The sequence below is a fragment of the Magnolia sinica genome, chromosome 18 (genome assembly GCF_029962835.1).
Source record: "Magnolia sinica isolate HGM2019 chromosome 18, MsV1, whole genome shotgun sequence".
NCBI lineage: Eukaryota > Viridiplantae > Streptophyta > Magnoliopsida > Magnoliales > Magnoliaceae > Magnolia > Magnolia sinica.
The window spans coordinates 13,652,947-13,674,299 of NC_080590.1; the positions used below are offsets into that span (position 1 = coordinate 13,652,947).

General features: G+C 39.3%; 1 protein-coding gene across 3 annotated transcripts in view; it reads left to right on the forward strand.

Moving 5' to 3' along the window:
* LOC131233222 (non-specific lipid transfer protein GPI-anchored 9) overlaps positions 1-21,353 on the forward strand; it is a 49,076-nt gene that overhangs the window by 12,320 nt on the left and 15,403 nt on the right. For 2 of the 3 annotated variants that reach the window (XM_058229869.1, XM_058229870.1), the window contains one exon: positions 1,125-1,440. The exons of the other annotated variant lie outside the window; for it this stretch is intronic. In XM_058229869.1, coding sequence (XP_058085852.1) covers positions 1,125-1,222 — 98 coding nt within the window. In that variant the 3' untranslated portion in view covers positions 1,223-1,440. Of the gene's footprint in view, positions 1-1,124; positions 1,441-21,353 lie in introns of those variants that run through there. 3 annotated transcript variants of the gene reach the window in all.

Here is a 21,353-nt window from a genome sequence, read left to right on the forward strand (position 1 = left end):
TAGGGACGGTCAGGATCATGGGAGAATCCCTGAATGCGGGATCCAGTTGGTGGCGACACACAGGATCCTCAGTCGCGACGGAGGCAAGACGGCGTTAGGAGCTAAAAAGTAGGATTTAAGAACGTCCTTCTATAAGCATGGCGCACGCGTATGGCAATCCACACCACCCAAATTCTGTAAGATGGGTCGATATGACTAGATTGTAATTACCCAAATAGATGACAGTCATGAAATTTACCTCCAGTGGAAGTAGATCATTTTTATAGGTTGTGAAAACTTACTTCTATTGTTGTTATATCAACTTAAATTAATAGGCCATGTGTTTAGTTTTAAGAGAACTATCCTTCACATAACACGCACCAGATAGAAGAAAGAGTAAAACGAAAAACACTTTACTATTTTTCTCTCTCTCTTCTTGTGTATGATTTATGTGAGACCACACAAGTCATACATAAAAATAGAAAGCTACCTTGATTTAAACTTAGAATGTAAACTTACCCAAAAAAAAAGGTTAAAAATAATAATAATAATAATAATAAATTCTAATTCTAATTATAATAAAGCTTACATATCAACTGTACTTTTTAACAATTTTCGGCATATGCTACAAATCTTGTGACCAAGCTAAGGGTCTATTCAGTTGTCAATTTTTCATTTATAAAAAACAAAACTTCCAACTTCCGTTAATAGAATGTGTTTGCCTACATTCTTTTTTCCAATTTTTATAAATTCTTTGTACTTTTATTTTCCTACTTTTTCCTCATAATTATTTCCCCAACTAAACTATATAGAAAATGTTTCTAGTATAAGTTGGGAGAACTTAATAAGACAATGGCACATTAAGGGCCTGTTTGGATACCACCAAATAAGTTACTTTTTCCACATTCAACAGTAGATAAGTATCTTATTTGAGATAAGTAAGTTTGGTTTATGATCAATTATAAGTATATATGTTTTTAATTTATTTAATCACTTCAGTAATAAGTGAAAATCAAGATAATCTATTTAAGGCATACGTCACGTATTTAAGTAACTTACCATCCAAACGCTCCCTAAGAGGGAACCAAACGATCTCAACATCTCCACCCATAATATCTTACCAGTCTTAAAAACTTATGTTACAGGCACTCCAGGCAGCAACAATGGCGTTACAGGAATGGCATGGATTGGAATGTCCGGGTTGGCTGGTTTGCTGTTCTTATGGACATATATAATGATTTAGGAGGTGCATGTTAGCTGCGTTTGCCCTTGGCCACTCCCTCCTATTTTAGATGACGTTGTATTATCTTCACTTTGGGGATTTGATAGCCAAAAATCACATGCGAAGATTATGTTATGTTTGTGTTTTCTTTCTTTTTTCAATTGAGTTCATTTGGATAGTGATATATGGATGATTTTGTTACTTTTGTTCTATTATTAAAATTTTAGCACCTTCATGTATGATTGTGGAGATTTTAATTAGCATGGGTTAGAAATGATCATGTGCATTAGATGTTTTTTAGGTGGGTGGTTTGATATACGGGCTGCTATTGGGAGTGCATAATGAAAACAAATTAATATAAAGATAAATAGAAATTTGAATCCCGTAATCAACAATGGATTGATGAGAACCCTAGTCATTATTTATGTGAGATTCATGAGTAGCCCAATAGGATAAAGCAAACCTTTAGTAGATCACGCACACTCTTTCTAGAACTTCAGAAAGAGTTCAAATTTTCTCTTAGGAAATCAAAATCAACTTCAGTAAATGCGTTTACATAATTCTATGTTATTTTAAAGCTAAGAAACCTTAATTTTATTATCCATATATAATTTTCAATATTAACCATCTATTTTGATCACTTATATAAATCCATCTATTTCGATCACTTATATAAATCAATGACTAAAACATGTTTAATGCATTTCCACCTTGCAGGTTTTTTGTAGACTAGTCATAGCTCGCTCAACCGTATTAAAGCTAACTTGATAGGCTGTTAACCAGTACTACAATTTTGTTTCGGCATCATTTGATATCGGAAAAAGTGGCCACAAGAAAAGTAATATAAATATTAAGAAAGACTTTTTAAGTAAATACAAACCAGGACAAATTTTGTTTATAAACGCTACACATAGTTGGCGCTTAGCCATGGGACTAACTCTTCACATGGGATGCACAATGGTGGATGAGTTTACAATCACAAGTCCTCTGATGTGCCCGCCGCTTGAAAGCTTGTAAATGGAGGTAATTGGGTAATGGAATTGGAGGTAAATGATTTGGGAGTAAATGACTTGCTCGGTTGTGTTTCGATTGGAGTAAATGAAATGCAATGGAAGACATTGGAATGCATTGAAAATTTTCAATATATTCACCAAAACATGTGTTATCTCAATTCGGCTTTAATATTTCAAGTTAGTGTATATATGTGATATTTAATAGAATGATTGTAATAAGCCCATTGAAATATATACTTTAACCAAAAATAAGAAAATTTTGAGCCTTGGGTGGGCTACAAATTAATGCCATCACAAATAAGCACCTTGCCAATATTTTTTAGCCATTCATTTAGATGACCAATCTTTAAACGGTTCAGATCATTCTATAGGTGTGATTTTAGTGATGTTAGCCGGTAATTGAATTGTTTTAGAGTATCATTAGCATGTCATGTGTATGACGGATATGTGTGTAGCACCACCTTTGTTTACTTGTGCGACTCTCCAATGGAGCTCAATAAGGCATTTCATCCCATTTACTTTTAAATCTTTTCTGGTCAGGATGATTTCATTTACATGCTCATTTAATACCATTTCTTTTCATTTATATGAATTTATTTTCATCCAAACACAACTCAAATACCATTTACCTCCATTTAAAAAATGATGATCTGTGGCATAATAAACTGATAATTTAAGCATCCGATGGTTGTAATCACAGGTACCTTGACAATCAACATGGAGAAGATTTTAACCCTACTGCATATTGCATCACAGTCCAATGGAGGAATGTTTTCCTTCGATCATCAAATAGTTCTAAACCGCTTGGAAGTTGGCCGCACAAACACAAGTTACATGACCTCGAATCCTTGATGGCTTTAATATTGTGGGTCTCTTTTCATTAGGAATAATCCAAAATATATACTACCATAATGAATCTTGGGAGAGAATTCCTGGTGTTGTACATGCATATCTATCCTCTAATAAATCTAACATTGTATTGTTGATGACCCTATTCCAATTGTTCTTAGGCCAGAGGCACACCCTAGTAATCCTAACTTATAGTATTTAGGGCCTGCAGAATTGCAAGCTCCAGACCAGTTAAAAGAAGAGATCACTGTTGAACTACCCGAGATTCAGGGTGTGCTGATCTTGAATGGCCTCTGAAGAATTGCCATTAACCATCCTAGTTATAGCCTGCTTAAGAAATGCTTATAACAAGAAAGCTAACATTTGGATGGCTAAGATTGTCCGTGCAAGCTATAGGAGGATGAATTATTTGTTAACATTTGGACGAATGAAGATGAAATTTTTTTTTTTTTTTTTTATTACACCTAAAAATTCAAGCTGAGAGGAGATTTTTTGTCTATAAATAGGTGAGAGAACTAAGACTTTATTTATAGATTTGGAATGTATTGGAATCCAAATCCTAAGTACATTAGAATCGAGGTGATTTTGAATCTTTTATTATATTTGGTTGAAATGTGGTGGAATCCAAATCTTCTATTTTAAGAGCTTGTATTTGGTATGCATTGGAATTCTTTAATATATTCACGGGACTTGGATTCAATTAATTAAATAAGCTTTTATATCTCAAATTTGTGTGTGTATGTATGATATTTGATAGAAGGGTTGTAATAAGCCCATTGAAATATGTACTTTTGCCAAAAATGAGGAAATTTCGAGTCTTGGGTGGGCAATAAAAGCATGGATCACCAACAAGCAACTCATCAGCGTTTTTTAAATATCCGTTTAGATGTCCAATGTTTGCATGGATTAGATAATTCTCTTAATGTGATTTCAGTTTTGCAATCGATAATTAAATTGTTTTGGGGCATCATCAACGTACATGTATAATGGATTGGTATCCCATTGACACATTTGTTAAATGTGCGACTCTACTCTTAAAAAAAGCCAAAAAGGCATTTCATTTGGATTACATTGAATCATAACATTTTGTTGAAATTTCAAAACATACCAAAAAAATATATTTAAAATAAAATACCTCCCAATTCAATTTATCATCAATTTAAAGATGCCAAATACAAAAAGTACTTAAATATGAAATACCTCCATTTAACTCTAAATCTAAGATGCCAAGCAACCCATTCGCTCACAACTATCTTAGGCCCACTCATATGTTCAGTCCAAATAATTCAATTGTCAAATCTAAACCATTGATAATGTAAGACCCACTTATATTTCAGGAGAAATGATACATGTGTTAGTCTTCACTCCTCACAAGATGGGGCACATGGTTTGGTATTCAAACCATTGGTCATTATCCCTTGGGTGGATGGAAATTCCCAGAACATATACACTCCAAGGAAATCCTTGATAAGAGAATCTTGACCATTTAGTTTGTTGGAGACAACCAGATGAATAAAAGGAAAGAAATCAAGGATAACATTCAACTCAATCAGGTATTAACATTGATTGTTTCATATCTTTCCATCTAAATAGGGAAATTCCTGGTTGGAATCAAAGTATGTCAAAGAGAAAGCCGGTGATTGCTCGTCACCTCCAATAGATCCCATCAATTGCTCACCAACCAACAGATTCCAATCAAGGATGATTCCTTAACATCTTAGGATTACTCCAGCACACTATACTTTATCCTTTTGTAATCAATCAAATCCTACAAAGTAGGAAACTCTACAACAGACATGTAAGGTGCATAGCTGTAGCATAGCTGTAAACTGATACTCATTTCTTTATAAACAGAACATCCTCCTCCTTGACAATTATCAAGGTTGAGAGAATTCAAACATCTTCTACATTCATATGGTATCAGAGCAAACATCCTGAACCTGTTCTCTCCTGCAATTTTTTTTTTCCCTTCCTCTATTTTCTTATCAAAATAAGTGACTCCTCAGTTAACACAGTGTAAACCTCTTCTCCTGCCAAGCCTTCTTTCCTCCCTTCTTCATCAACTTCTGCCATCCTCACTATAAAGCTCATTGGTGAGAACTATCCCGTATGGGTCTCTCAGATCCTTCTCCACCTTCATGGCCATGATGTGCTCGGGTTCGTTGATGGCTCCATCAAGTACCCTGCTAAGCTCATCACTACCGGATCAACCTTGACGACGAATCTAGCATTCATCTCTTGGCAGCGACAAGATCAACTTCTCTTGGGTTGGTTGATCTCTTCTCTCTCGGAAGACGTTCAAACACAACTTATTGGACTTCCTACGTCCTTTGCTCTGTGGACTATGCTTGAAGCCACATACGTTGCTCACTCTCGAGCACGCATCTTACAACTTCGCATAGAATTGCAATCCCTCAAGAAGGGTCCTGATTCAATCCAGAAGTACTTTCAGGCCAGTCGATGACGACGACCTAATCCTTTACATCCTCGCTGGTCTACCATCCGAATATGGTCCCTTTCGGACAACTATCACCACTCGGCCTACTCCCATCACAACTGCTAATCTCCTTGGGTTCCTTCTCACCGAAGAGATACGCATTGGCCAAGATGTTGTTGCATCGGATGCCTACCCATCCGCCAATTTTTCTCATGACACCTCTCCTGCGCTCTCCAGCAGCAAGGGATAGCAGCAGTCCTAGGGTCATGGTTACCGCAATCATGGTTGAGGACATGGTTGCAACAACTTTTATGGACTATCTATGCCTTCATCATCCAATCCGCGCCCAGTCTGTCAGGTGTGCAACTGCATAGGTCATGTGGCTCTCCAATGCCACAATCGATTCAATGAATCATTTCAGTATGTTCCTCCACATTCCGCAGCACAAGCATATCATGCTGCTATCACTCAACCAAACATTGAGAATTGGTATCCACACCATATCACCTCTGATCTAGCAAACCTCAATTTCTCCACTGAATACAATGGCAGCGACACAGTGAAGATCGGTAACGGGATAGGTTTGCAAATCAAACATGTTGGATCTTCTTCATTTAACACTGATGGTTCTTCATTTGCCATGAATGATATATTGCATGTTCCAAGTGTTCAATGCAACCTTGTTTATGTTCATAAGTTCACAAAAGATAACAATTGCTGGTTTGAATTTCATCCTTCACATTTTTGTGTAAAGGACATCCACACCGGGAAAGTTCTACTAGACGGGAAGAGCGTTAATGGTCTATACGAGCTTCGCTTCAATAAAGCGGTCAATAAAACAACATTCCTTCATGATGCAGCAGAACGGTGGCACCAAAGGCTAGGACACCCTGCCTTTCGAGTGGTTCATGCTATTCTGAAACAGATCGGCGCACAATTTGGATCCAATCAACCACTTGCTGTCTGTGACACATGCCGGAAAGGAAAAAACCATGCGCTTCCATTTCCTAACCCATTAACTCCAATCACAAAACCTTTGGAAATTATTTATTCAGATGTTTGGGGCCCGGCTCCCATTGAGTCCTTCAATGGTAATCGTTATTATGTTCATTTTATGGATTCTTTCAGCAAATACACTTGGATTTTTCTAATATCCAAGAAAAATGATGTGTTATCATGCTTCATTAAGTTCCGTTCTTTGGTTGAAAATTTATTCTCTGCAAGGATAAAATACCTTCATAGTGATTGGGGTGGCGAATATCGCAGCGTTTCTTCTTATCTTGCCCAATGTGGAATTGGTCGCCGTGTTTCTTGTCCTCATACCCACCAACAAAATGGTACAGCAGAACGAAAACACAGACACATAGTAGAAACTAGCTTAGCTCTCTTGGCCCATGCCTCGGTTCCGTTTCAATTTTGGGACTTTGCATTTGAAACAACAACATATTTAATTAATCGGCTTCCCTCCCCGGTGATTCATAACCTGACACCACTGGAAAAGTTGTTCAAAAAATCACCAAATTATGATTTCCTCAAAGTTTTCGGGTGTGCATGTTATCCTTGTCTACGACCATATCAGCATCACAAGTTTGAGTTTCGCTCAACTCGCTGCCTATTCCTTGGATATAGCACCTAACATCATGGTTATCGTTGCTTCGATCCTCACCATCGGAAGATTTATATCTCACAAAATATGGTGTTTGATGAGTCCTCATTCTCTCTTGTAGGAACACAATCAAATAGTTCAGTCATGTTGTCCAGCTCCTTGCAGTCTTTTCAGCAAACACTTGATGAGCATCGACTTCCATCAGCTGCTCTGCTGCCTCCGTCGCTATCACTTCCACTACCTGTGGCATGCCATCATGTCACTCCATCCACCTGTGGACCCCTAGGCTCTCATATTTCTTCATCAGCAGAAGTACCCCAACTTCTCATAATGAAGCACCAGAAAGGTTGCCTTGTAACCAACAGTAACCCATTGATCCAGAAATCAGTCCCATAGCAAGAAGGAATCGACTACAATGAAACCTTTAGTCTCGTAGTTAAGCCTGTCACTATTCGTACAGTTCTTTGTCTTGCAATGAGTCAAGGATGGCCAATTCGTCAACTCGACATCAACAATGCCTTCATGGAACCTTAACTGAAGAAGTCTACATGCAGCAACCGGCTGGGTTCATTGATCCTCGATTTCCAAACCACATATGCCGTCTTCGGAAATCATTGTATGACCTCAAGCAAGCGCCTCATGTGTTGTTTGCACAGCTCAGCAACTTCCTATTATCTCAAGGTTTTATGGCATCTCAAACCGACACCTCCTTATTTATTCGGTCTGATTCTTCGTCAATTCTCTATATCTTGGTTTATGTGGATGATCTAATCATTACTGGCAGCTCCACATTGGCAATCCAATCGCTCATCGAACTACTTAGTGTTGAATTCTCAACTAAGGATCTCGGATCCTTAAATTACTTTCTGGGCATTTAAGTTCTCCATACGTCCAATGGATTGCCACTCAGTCAACGACAATATATTGTGAATCTTTTACAAAAGTCAGCCATGGATGGTGCAAAGCCTACATCTAATCCCTTCTCTCCCAACACCAAGATTCATAACAATGACGGTGAACCATTTGATGATGCAACCTTATATAGAAGCGTTGTTGGTGCATTACAATACGCTACTATTACTCGGCCAGACTTGTCGTTTTCTGTTAATAAAGTCTGCTAATATATGCAACAACCGACACTTGCTCATTGGATGACCGTCAAACGTATCCTTCACTATCTTAATGACACACTTGATCTGTGCCTACCAATTGCTCGATCCAAGTCCTTTCACATTTTGGCCTTCTCAGATGCAAATTGGACGGGCTGCATAGATGATCGCAAGTCAAAGAGAGGGTATGCCATCTTTCTTGGCCCAAACATTGTCTCTTAGTCCTCTAAGAAGCAACGTGTCGTCACTTATTCAAGTATAGAAGCTGAATATAGGGCGCTCACGAATCCCACAGCCGAAATAACTTGGCTTCAATCCCTTCTTCATGAACTTCATGTTCCACAACCCAAGAGTCCTATTCATTTGTGTGACAACATTGGCGCTACCTATCTAACAGCCAATCCGATATTTCATCATCGCATGAAACATATCGAGATTGCCTTTCACTTCATTCATCACAAGGTTGCCAACAAATCTCTGGAAGTCCACTATATCTCCACCAAAGACCAAATTGCTGATATATTCACAAAGCCTCTGTCCACAGCAAGATTTCATCTTCTTCGGCACAAGCTCAGTTTCCTTCTTGGGACACTTCACTTGTGGGGGCATGTCAAAGAGAAAGCCGGTGATTGCTCGCCACCTCCAATAGATCCCGTTAATTGCTCACCAGCCAACAGAATGCCAACTCATTCCAATCAAGGATGATTCCTTAACATCTTAGGATTACTCCAACACACTATACTCTATCCTTTTGTAATCAATCAAATCCTACAAAGTACGAAACTCTAGAACATACATGTAACGTGCAGCTGTGGTATAGCTGTAAACTGATACTCATTTCTTTATAAACAAAACATCCTCCTCCTTGACAATTATCACGGTAAAGAGAATTCAAACATCTTCTACATTCATAAAGTACAAATGGCTAATGTTGACCGAACCACGGGCCAGACTAGTCAGAATTCTCCGCATATCACGTGATCTTTTGTATTCAGCTTCAGGTGCTAATTCTTCTGCGAACGCTTGTATTTGTAGAATACTCTACATGCTATCCATCTGCCAGTAAAAAGCTATTCACCTTCGTGTAAATATTGTCATTCACCTGCTCATTGACAATTGCATGCATGGGCCCGCCAAGCTCATGTGTATGCCATTCAATCCATTCATTACATGAAACCCACCAAGACGATAAAAAGCCCCAAAATCAGGCTTATCCAATCAAAGTGACCATGACCCCAAAACTTGTGAATTCACCTGCTGGCCCACATGATGATTGGATTAACCTGATCTTTGGAGCATCCAAATAGAGCTGCACTAATGAACGGTTTGGATTCCTCCCACACTATAGTACACTATATTAGGCCCCACACGTAACGGTCAATGGAATAAGTTGCCAACTCTTTGGGGGTGTTTGGCATCCATGCAGGTAAGAGTTTATTGGCTTATTTAAAAAATAATAATAATAAGTTTTTAGATTGTTTAGTAAGAGTGGAGGTTTATTTGTCTAGAAATTAGCAAATAAGCTTCCATTTTATAAGTTGGGAAGGAATTATTTTTTGAAAAGCCTATTTAGCTTAAGCCGGTGCACATTTTCGACTAATTTTTGGACAAGTTTGTCACAAAACTTTTCAAATAATTCACATCTTATCCCCTTCTCTTCTCTTTACAATCTCTTCAAAGTAGGCCTACATGATGAATGACCCGTATTGAAGATGGGGCCCCACATGATGAACTGTCCACATTAAAGTTGGGCCCACATAATGCACAACCACATCAAAGGTGAGCCATGCATGCTAGATGACCCTCTTCAAAGTGTGGCCTCACATGATGGACGGTCCACAACAAGCGGGCCCTACCTGATGGACGGTTCACATCAAATGTGGGACCCACATGATGGATGTTGTACATTGAATGTGGGATCACATGATGGAAGGTTGACTTTAAAGGATGGCCCACATGATGAATGACCCATATTGAAGGTTGGGCCCCACATGATGGACGGTCCACGACAAGCGGGCCCTACCTGATGGACGGTCCACATCAAACATGGGACCCACATGATGGATGATGTACATTAAATGTGGCATCACGTGATGGAAGGTTGACAATATTAAAGGTTGGCCCACATGATGAATGACCCATATCGAAAGTTGGGCCCCACATGATGGGACAGTCCATAGGAAAGGTGGGACCTACATGATGGAGGTGGACATCAAATGTGGCCCAACATGATAGATGGCTCATATCAAAATGTGGCCCAACATGCTGAAAAATCCACGTCAAGTGGGCCCCATTCGATAGGCAGTCTACATCAAAGGTGGGACCCAGTTGATGGATGATGGTCATTGAAGGTGGGTCCACATGATGGTTGGATGACATCAAAGGTGGGCCCACATGATGAACGACCCATATTGAAGGTGAGGCCCCACACAATGAATGGTCCACATCAATGCCCACATAATGAACGAAGTGGGCTTCATATGATGGATGACACACATCAAATTGTGGCCCCTCATAATGGACTGCCCACATCAAGTGGGCCCTACCTAATGGAATATCTACATCTATGGTCTCGCATGATGGATGACCCATATCCATGATCCGCAAATGGAATGCTCCACATGATGAATGGTGGATATCAAATGTGGGCCCCACGTGATGGATAATCCACTTTGAAGGTAGGACCCACAATATTGACACATCAAATGTGGAACCCACGTGATGGGTGATGGGTAGTGAACATTGAGGGGGCCCACATAGAGGACATTTAGTGGGCCCCACATTATGGATGACTTACATCAAGGTGGGCCCCCAATGATGAAATAGTCCACATCCAAGACGGGCCTTGGATAATGGACGACCTACTTTTAAGGTTTGGCACAAAGAATGGATGGTACACATCAAAGGTAGGCTTCATTTGATGGAGGAAGAGGTTGGCATCAAGCCGAGTCCAGTCGAGGTGAGCTAGGCTCGGCTTGGCTTGTCCATGGTGTACTCGAGTTCAAGCTCAAGCTCAATTTTGGCCTCAAGCTCAACATTGAAGCTTGGCTTGTTTGCCAAAGCTATCGAGTTGAGTTCGAGTCGAGCTAGTGGTTCGAGTCGAGTTCGACTCGAGTCGGGTTTACCTCGAGTCTAGCTCGAGCTTTTGACGTTAAGTCACTTGCTGAAAATTTGCTAAGGTAACTTTCTGGCAATGAGGCCATTGTGGTAAATGTATATGGTGTCACCCTCCAATAAATATCCACCGATCTGACAATTAAAGTAATCAAATTAGTATAAGTTTTAGACTTTTAGTTTATCATCCATCCGCAGAGGGCCACACCATTTGTATGGCTCAATTTGAGTTACTCACATGCCACAAGTATAATATCTCATTGCCTGCACTGCTGCACATCAACCATCACACTCCACCAGAGTATCAAAATCTTTCTTCATTCCCAAAATACAAAAATCATCTCACTCAAATCAGTCCTAAATGCTGAATTCCGATAAAATCAAACATACCAAAACATCAAATCCAATACCAACCTCCACCCAAACTACATCTCAAAATTATAATTTCTTTTTAAGAATGACAACGACTGTATGAGGATCTGGATGGCTGAGAATTGGGTATACATCACGGATACAACGAATACATCGGGTGGGCCCATTGTCCAAACAGATGGACAATGTGGATATAACCTGGGCCCACTATCCAAATAGATGGACAGTATGGATACAACGCATACATCAGGTGGGTCCATTGTCCAAACAGATGGACGACGTGCATTAGGCAGGCCATCATGAAACCCGATTCGAGATCCAAGCCACTCATCAGGTGGACCCCATTCTCTAGCACCTGGCCCAACACATCAGGCCATCACAAAAACCGATCCTCCTACCTGATGTATGCGTTGTATCCACCCACATAAAAAGGGTAAATGATCACAGCCGTCCATTCAAATCTTCATCTAGATGACTGGATCTCCAACGGAATCAAGAAAGAGGAAAAGAAGAAGAAACAGATGCACTTACCTTGTCAAGATTGGGCGAGAACGGGTGGATGTTCAGGCAGCGTTCAGGCAGTCGTAGGCCGTAGGTGGTGGTGGCCCACCTCTAATTGATGTTGCTCGTAGGGCGGGAGGGCGACAGCTGGCGGGCTGGGCAGGGTATATACAGAGAAGAAAGAGAAAGGTGCGGCCGTGCGGGTGGGGTTGGGTTTGTGGTTTTAGAATCATATATATATATATATATATATATATATATATATATATAAAACCCTATTTTCGAATGAGCCGAGTCGAGCTCGAGTTCAAGTTTCGAGTCGAGTCGAGTTAAAATGGCCCCTAGTCGAACTCGGCTCAAACTCAACTCGAGCTACAAGATTTAAGCTTAACTCGGCCCGACTTAGCCATTCAAGCCGAGTCAATTCGAGCTTACTCGAGCCGAGTCCAGTGAGTTATTCGAGCTAGCTCGACTCGCTGAACAGCCCTAGACGGAGGATCCACATCTAATATCCGACATAATAGATGCCCAAATGTCTTAAAACATGAAGTTTGTATATAATCATTAAGTCCTTTGGCATTTTGGGCAAGGTCTAATTATAATAAGATCCACCAAAATAACCATATGAATTGCTCTTATGACATAGCTTGGTAATCATTAAAAATGATATCAACTAATCCTAGAAATTTTAAAAAAAAAAAAAAAAAAAAACTTTTATTTAAATATTTTGTGAAGTATATTTATTTTAAATAATAGCTTTTTCGATTTTAAAAATTAATTTTCCTAAACAATCTTATTTAAAATAAGAGGTAGAATAAAAAGAGCTTTAATGTAGTTTTTATTTTACAAGCTCTTAATGTTGTTGAATTAGAGTAGAGATGCCTTACAAGCCCTTTTGAATTGTTTTGCCGGGCGGCTAGCCAAAAGGCATCATAGGAATGACCGACCGGAGAAAGCTACCAAAAAAATGTCCTCTTTAAATAAGAAAGGCTTACTAAGAAAAATATTAATAAATTAATTTTTGTTAGAAAAATCATCTCTAATAAATCTATAAATCCCACCAGTGGGCAGGTGTTACAGAGAGAGAGAGAGAGAGAGAGAGAGAGAGATTTTGACGTGTTTGGTGTTTGGGTGGAAGAGATGGGATTTTCCAAGGGCAGTGGTTCTGTTTCGGTGTTGGTATTGGTATTGGTAGCGTTGATTTCGGTGGCGGTTGTGTCGGGTCAGAACTTGCCATCTTGCGCGTTGAAGCTTCTACCATGCGTTCCGTACCTGAACTTGACCACGCCATCCGAAACGTGTTGCTCCTCGATACGGGACGCCATCCAAAACGACCTTCAGTGCCTCTGCAACCTCTTCCACGACCCCGATTTCTTCAAAACTTACAATATCAACATGACGCAAGCCCTTGAACTCCCCAAGCACTGCGGCATCAACGCCGATGACAGTCTCTGCCAAGGTTTCTTTTATTTATCCCCTGTTTCTTTGTTTTTTTATATATATTATTATTTGATGATGCTGACCGTTCATCTTCATGGTCTAGCGTTGTAAGGGCCACACGTCAACGATCTCGCTTATCGTAGATCTTTTCATCACAACCTTATGTAGGGACGTTATGAATCTCTGATCACTGAGATATTTGCCATTTGGCCTATCTAAGGTGGGAACTTCTAGATGAACGGTTTAGATGATCGCGTGGTGAGACAGGGATGAGCGTCCTTGCCGTTTCGGTTTGCCATTTTCTCGTTCCTTGAATGGTAGGCGACGCATCAACCCTGCTTGTTGCTAAATGTAAGTCGATCCATGCCGTTCAATTTCGTGCCCTACTGTGGATGGTGCATAGTCCTGGAATCTACCGATTTTAGCCGTCTGATATGGCTATCGATTTCGTCTGCTGGCCACTTTCTTCGATGGCCACGGCTTCGACTATGCAGAAAGTGGGCCCACGATCTAGACGGTCTGGATTGACCTATGTTCTAATGCGCTACAAGGCCTGAGCTAGAGAAAATTTTCTGCTGTTTTTTTTTTTTTTTTTTCGAACAGCCCCTGCTCCTGCTCCTATTCCCGATGCTCCTGATGTACCCGCAGGTACGACCCCTCCCTCACACAAGAGAAATGCGAAGCGACATGTGTGACAGAAAGGTCCCGTTCGTTCTTATAGTTGAGAACGCCTGCCAAAAAATCAGAAAGGTCCGGTCATCAGGTGTGCTCCACGGACGAAAGATTGAAGATTGGAAATTGAATCATGGCCACGAACATCCTATACCTGTGGCGAAGCCATTGACCGGATCGGATTTCTCAGAAAGTGGGCCCACGATTTAGACGGTCTGGATTGAAGTACATGCACTTCTTAAGCATGAATTTCCCATCATTCCTTATAAAGATGGGTCCATATGACTAGATTGCAATTACCCAATTAAATGACAGCCATGAAATTTACCTGCAGTAGAAGTAGATCATTTTTATAAGTTGTGAAAACATGACTTCTATTGTTGTTATATCAACTTAAATTAATATGCCATGTGTTTAGTTTTAAGAGAACTAGCCTTCACATAAAACAACGCACCAGTAAAAAGAAAGAGTAAAACAAAAAATACTTCATTAATTTATCTATCTCTTCTTGTGTATGATTTATGTGAGACTGCATGGGTCATACTTAAAAATAGAAAGCTAGCTTGGATTTAAACTTAAAATGTAAGCTTACCCACCCCCCCCCAAAAAAAAAAAAAAAAAAAAAAAAAAAGGTTATTCTAACTCTAATTGTAATAAAGCTTACATATTAACTGTACTTTTAAATATTTTCAGCATATAATGCAAACATTGTGGCCAAGCTAAGGGGTCTATTTAGTTCTCATTTTTTTCTATTATAAAAAACAAATTTACCAACTTTTCCTAATAGAATGTGTTTGTCTACATTCTTTTTTCCAATTTTTATTAATTTCTTGATGCTCTTTTTTTCCTACTTTTTCCTTGGAATTATTTCCTCAACTAAACAATATAGAAAATGTTTTTAGTATAAGTTGGGAGAACTTAATATGACAACGGCACATTAAGGGCCAGTTTGGATTCCACCGTATAAATTACTTTTTCTACTTACAATAGTAGATGAGTTAACTTATTTGAGATAAGTAAGTTTGGCTTATGATCAATTATAAATAATTTTTTTATTTAAATTTATCTAATCACTTTATTTTAATAATTGGTCGAAGTCAAGATAAGCTACTTAAGGCATACGGTAACGTATCTTAAGTAACTTACAATCCAAACACCCCTAAGTAACTTAGGATTCAAACGCTACCTTTTGAGAGAACCAGATGATCTCAACATCTCCGCCCATAATATCTTACGTGTCTCAAAAACTTATGTTACAGGCACTCCTGGCAGTGACAATGCCGCTAGTGGCTCGGCATGGATTGGAATGTCTGGTTTGGCTGGTTTGGTTTTCTTATGGACATCTATAATGATGTAGGAAGTGCATGTTAGCTACGCTTGGCTACTCCCTTCTATTTTAGACGATGATGGATCATCTTCACTCTAGGAGTTTGATGGCCAAAATATCACATGTGAAGATTATGTTATGTTTGTATTTTCTTTCTTTTTTCAATTAAATATATTTGAATAGTGATATACAGATGATTTTGTTACTTTCGTTAAAATTTTAGCACCTTTATTTATTTCATATATTATTGTGGAGATTTTAATTGGTATGGATTAAAAATGATCAAGTGCACTAGATGTTTTTTAGGTGGGTGGTTTCATATACGAGCTCCTATTGCGAGTGCATAGTGAAAACAAATCAACCTAAAGATAAATAGAATTTGGAATCCCATGGTCAACAATGGATTGATGAGAACCCCGATCATTATTTATGTGAGATTCATGAGTAGCTCAGTAGGATAAAGCAAACCTTCAGCAGATCGTGCACACTCTTTTTGGAAATTCAGAGAGAGTTCAAATTTTCTCTTACGAAATCAAAATCAACTTCATTAAATATGTTATTTTAAAGCTAAGAAACCTTAATTTTACTAACCATTTATAATTTTCAATCTTAACCATCTATTTCGATCACACATATAAATCAATGACCAAAACACATTTAATGCATATCCACCTTGTAGCCTTTAGATAGACTAGTCGTAGCTCACTCAAACCATATTAAAGCTAATTGAATAGGCTGTTGACCAGTACCACAATTTTATTTTGGCATCATTTGATATCAGAAAAACTGGCCAAATTAATAGAAATATTAAGAAAGACTTTCTAAGTAAATAAAAAACAGGACAATTTGTTTACGAAAGCTACACATAGTTGGAGCTCAGCTATGGGACTAACTCTTCACATGGGATGCACAATGGTGGATGGATTCATAATCACAAGTTCTCTATGTGCTCGCTCATTTGGGAGCTTGTAAATGGAGGTAATTTGGTAATAGAATTGAAGGTAAATGAATTGGGAGTAAAAGACTTGCTCTGTTGTGTTTGGATAGAAGTAAATAAAATGTATTTAAAATTTAAATATTCTATTTAGATTAAATGAAATGGGAGGAATTGGAATGCATTTAAAATTTAAATATTCTATTAAGATTAAATGAAATGGGAGGAATTGGAATGGATTGAAAATTTTCAATATATTCACCAAAACATGTCAAATCAGCTTTAATATTTTAAAGTAGTGTATATATGTGATATTTGATTGAAAGATTGTAATAAGCCAATTGAAATATATATTTTAGCAAAAAATGAGAAAATTTTGAGCGCCGAGTGGTATGCAAATGTGATCACACATAAGCAACTTGCCAATGTTTTTTAGCCGTCTGTTTGGATAGCCAATCGTTGGACGGTTTAGATCATTCTATAGGTATAATTTTACTGATATTAGCCGATAATTAAATTGTTTTGGATTATCATTAGCATATCATGTATATGAGAGAACATGTGTAGCACCACTTTTGTTTACTCGTGTGACTATCCAAAGTAGCTGAATAAGGCATTTCATCCCATTTACTTCTAAATCTTTTCTCGTAGGGATGATTTCATTTACATGCCCATTTAATGGCATTTCATTTCATGTACATGCATTTACTTTCATTCAAACATACCTCAAATACTGTTTACCTCTGTTTTAAAAAAATGATGATCCGTGGCATAATGGGCCGAGAATTTAAGCATATGATGGTTATAATCACAAGCGGCCTGACAATCAAGATGGAGATGATTTTAACCCTACTGCATATTGCATCACGGTCTAATGGAGGAATGTTTTCCTTGGATCATCAAATTGTTCTAAGCCACTTGGAAGCTGGCCACACAAACAAAAGTTACATGATCTTGATGGCTTTAATATTGTGGGTCTCTTTTCATTAGCAATAATCCAAAATATAAACTACCATAATGAATCTTCGGAGAGAATTCCAGCTGCTGTACATGCATATCTATCCTTTAATGCATCTCACATTGTGTTGATGATGACCCTATACTAATTGTTCTTGGGCCAGAGGCACACCCTAGTAATCCTAACTATGGTATTTAGGGCCTGCATAATTGCAAACTCATAAAAGAAGAGGTCTGACTGTTGAACTGACCGAGAATCAGGGTGGGCTGATCTTGAACGGCCTCTGAAGAATCACACTGTCAGGATGCTCTTAGCCATTAACCATCCTAGTGATAGCCTGCTTAAGAAATGCTTATAACAAGCAAGCTAACATTTGGATGGCTAAGAACGTCCTTGCATGCTAGGGAGGATGAATTATTTGTTTGGTTTTTGATAGATGAAGATGAAATTTGAATTTTTATAAGTTACACCTAAAAATTTAAGCTGAAAAGAGATTTTTTTTGTATATACATAGGTGAGGGAGCTAAAACTTTATTTATAAAAATGAGGACAACCGTTCATATATAGTACAACATAATGGCCTGTTTGAGAGCTTGGATTTGGAATGTATTTGCATCCAAATCCCAAGTACATTGGAATCATGGTGATTCTGAATCCTCTGTTATGTTTGGTTGAAATGTACAGGAATGCAATTCTTTCATTTTGAGAGCTTGTATTTGAAATGTATTGGAATTCTTTAATACATTCACCAGACTTGGATTTGAATAATTAAATAGGCTTTAATATTTCAAATTAGTGTGTGTGTGTGCGCGCGTGTGTGTGTGTATGATATTTGATTGAATGATTGTAATAAACCCATTGAAATATGTACTTTTGTCAAAAATGAGAAATTTTTGAACCATGGGTGGGCGATAAATGTAAGGATCACAAACAAGCGACTCACCGACGTTTTTTCATTATCCATTTAGATGTCTAATGTTTGCATGGTTTGGATCATTTTATTAATGTGATTTTAGTTATCCAGTTGGTAATTAAATTGTTTGGGGTATGATCGACGTGCCACATATGCAGTGAATTGGTAGCTTAATGATACCTTTGTTATATATGCAACTCTCCTTCTCTAAAAAGACAAAGCAAAAAAAGACATTTTTATTTGGATTACATAAAATCCTAATATTTTGGAGAGATTTTAAAACACACCAAAAAGTTATATTTAAAATAAAATACTTCCAATTCTATTTACATCAAATATAGAGATGCCAAATACACAAGCTACTTAAATTTAAAATACCCCCATTTACCTCCAAATATAAGATGTCAAGTAACCCAACTTGTCACGCCCCAAACTCGGAAACCAGGCTCACAAAATTTTCGATCGCCGAATCCGGCGCCAACAGCCTCCGTAGAACCTCATTCTTGGCTCCCAGCGCCCATTCGCCAGGTTCCGATCCTGGGATGCTACGAGGAAGATTTTCAACATTGGTTTGGTTCGTAATAAGCATAACCAAAAGCACAACCCACAAACAATAACCAAAAACTCCATCACATTTCCACTATGATCAAAAACTTTACAAGTACAATGAGCATAAAGGGAAATACAATGATGATGAACAAAACTCCAAAATAATCTGCCACGCTCAAGCCTCAACGCTGCTGCGATCCAACGTCACCTGCACGCAACGGTCGTGCATAAGCTTATAGAAAGCTTAGAGGGTGGTGAAAGTATGTGCTCAAGATGGTAATGCAGAAATGCAGTATCAGAGTAATGCGAAACATGCTGATGAAAGCCAAGAATACCATTAGTCGTACCAAGGCCATGCGGTGTAAATCATGAATGATGTCGGCCATAACAAGGCCATGCAATGTGAAATGCAACTCAAGCATACAAATCCTCATCTAAGTCCACATATCAATACAGTTCAAAATTTAGAATATCATCGGGGTCCAGTACACTCCAAGCCAGATTGTCGCCCCATTGCGCGCAATAAAGTGAGTGGAAAAGACCTCACTATCCGCCTACCAATATCGGGCTCGGCTCGTCAATAGCGGACCCATTCCTCGAGCTGGTCAGACTTAGCCTAGCATTGCTCCCTACTCTCGGGCGGGTAAGGTCGTACCCCCTTCCAACCGACCACGACACAGTGGAAAGTGCAACCGTCTGGTAATCGACACTCGGCACTCATGCACGCATTCGGTCTAGACGTTGGAGCAACCTCTTGGTACCATAAGGGTTTAGGGACTTTCACCTAGGGATATCTATAGCACCCCATGTACAACAAGATTTCTGATATCCAATCCTGCCAACCACGATACGCCTGTGGAGGCTACGGCCCTGATGTCGCTAGGGCGTATAGTACCATATCACACAATGTGAATGCATGAATCACACTATCCAGTCATGCACCAGTCCTGCGTGTATCGTGCGCTCATGTAAGGCAACACCCCCTATCCGGGAGCTCCTAAACAATCTGCCCGAAGGCATATGCGATGATCAGTCATTTCTCATATCAAGCATACGTATGATGCATATGATCATGAATCATGGAACTAAACATGTTATATGGGATGGATGATGTTCATAACGAAGATGGGCCTAGACGACCTACACATAACACGTACGAGCCTAACAATGGGCCCTAGGGAAAGTCATAATGCGGACATTTAACCAACACTATACTTGCAATGTGGACGTCAAACCACCATTGCTCCCAAGGCATAGCCCGACGTAAACATCATAACATAAACCATGTTGGGATCGTACACTGCAATGGACCTTAGGTACATCCCATTGGGCCTTAAATACATCAAATGGGCCATATCATATGAGCCTTATATTCATCAAGTGGGCCACATCATTGGGTCGCACCAATGGGCCTTATGTGCATTGCAATGGGCCATAACCCGTGGGCCTTAGAATGCGTCAAATGAGCCTAATCTCATGGGCCTTATGTGTATCAAATGGGCCACACCATATGGGGCCCCAAATGTACATCAAATGGGCCTCAACCCATAGGCCCCAATACATCTTTATGGGCCTTAAACCATGGGCCAATAATACATCAAATGGGCCTCGACTCATGGGCCACAAGTAAACTGAGATGGGCCTCCCACCACCAGTAAATTATATATAATATAATATAATATATATATATATAATACATACAATATTATATATAATATAATATTTTATATATATATATACACACACGTACACACCCACACACACATGCACACGAACGCACCCACCGTCCCCTAGACGGTGTGGATAAAAACACAAACATCACAGTGGGCTCCACCGTCCGCCTAGACGGTGGCAGCAAAACACATGCCATTGTGGGCTCCATGTGGGGCCCACCTTAATGTTGATAAGCCATCCAACCCGTTGATAAGGTCACGTAGACCTAGATGAAGGGTAAAAACAAATTTCACCCTGATCCAAAACTTTTGTGGACCCAAAAAGGGTTTTAAGGGTAGAGTTCAATTCACACTGTTTCCTATGATGTGGGCCATCTGAGTCTTTGATGGACCTGAAATTTGGAGGGTGGTCCACTGCCCTTAGGGCCCACCATATGAATGGATTGGATGACAAATAAACATCAAGGTGGGGCCCACGGCAACAACCGTGGGTGCTGTCCGCCGGCCCGTCCGCCCGGGCGCTGGTGCGCCGGTAGCGCCTGCTGTCTTCCTGACATAGCAATAGTAGCGTTGCTGCTGATGTTATTATTATTATTTTTTTTGTTTTCCTGTGGTTTTTCACAAGTGGGGCCCACGTCTGAGAATTCACTCCGTCCAATGGCCCTCCATAGCTCAAGTCAAGCAA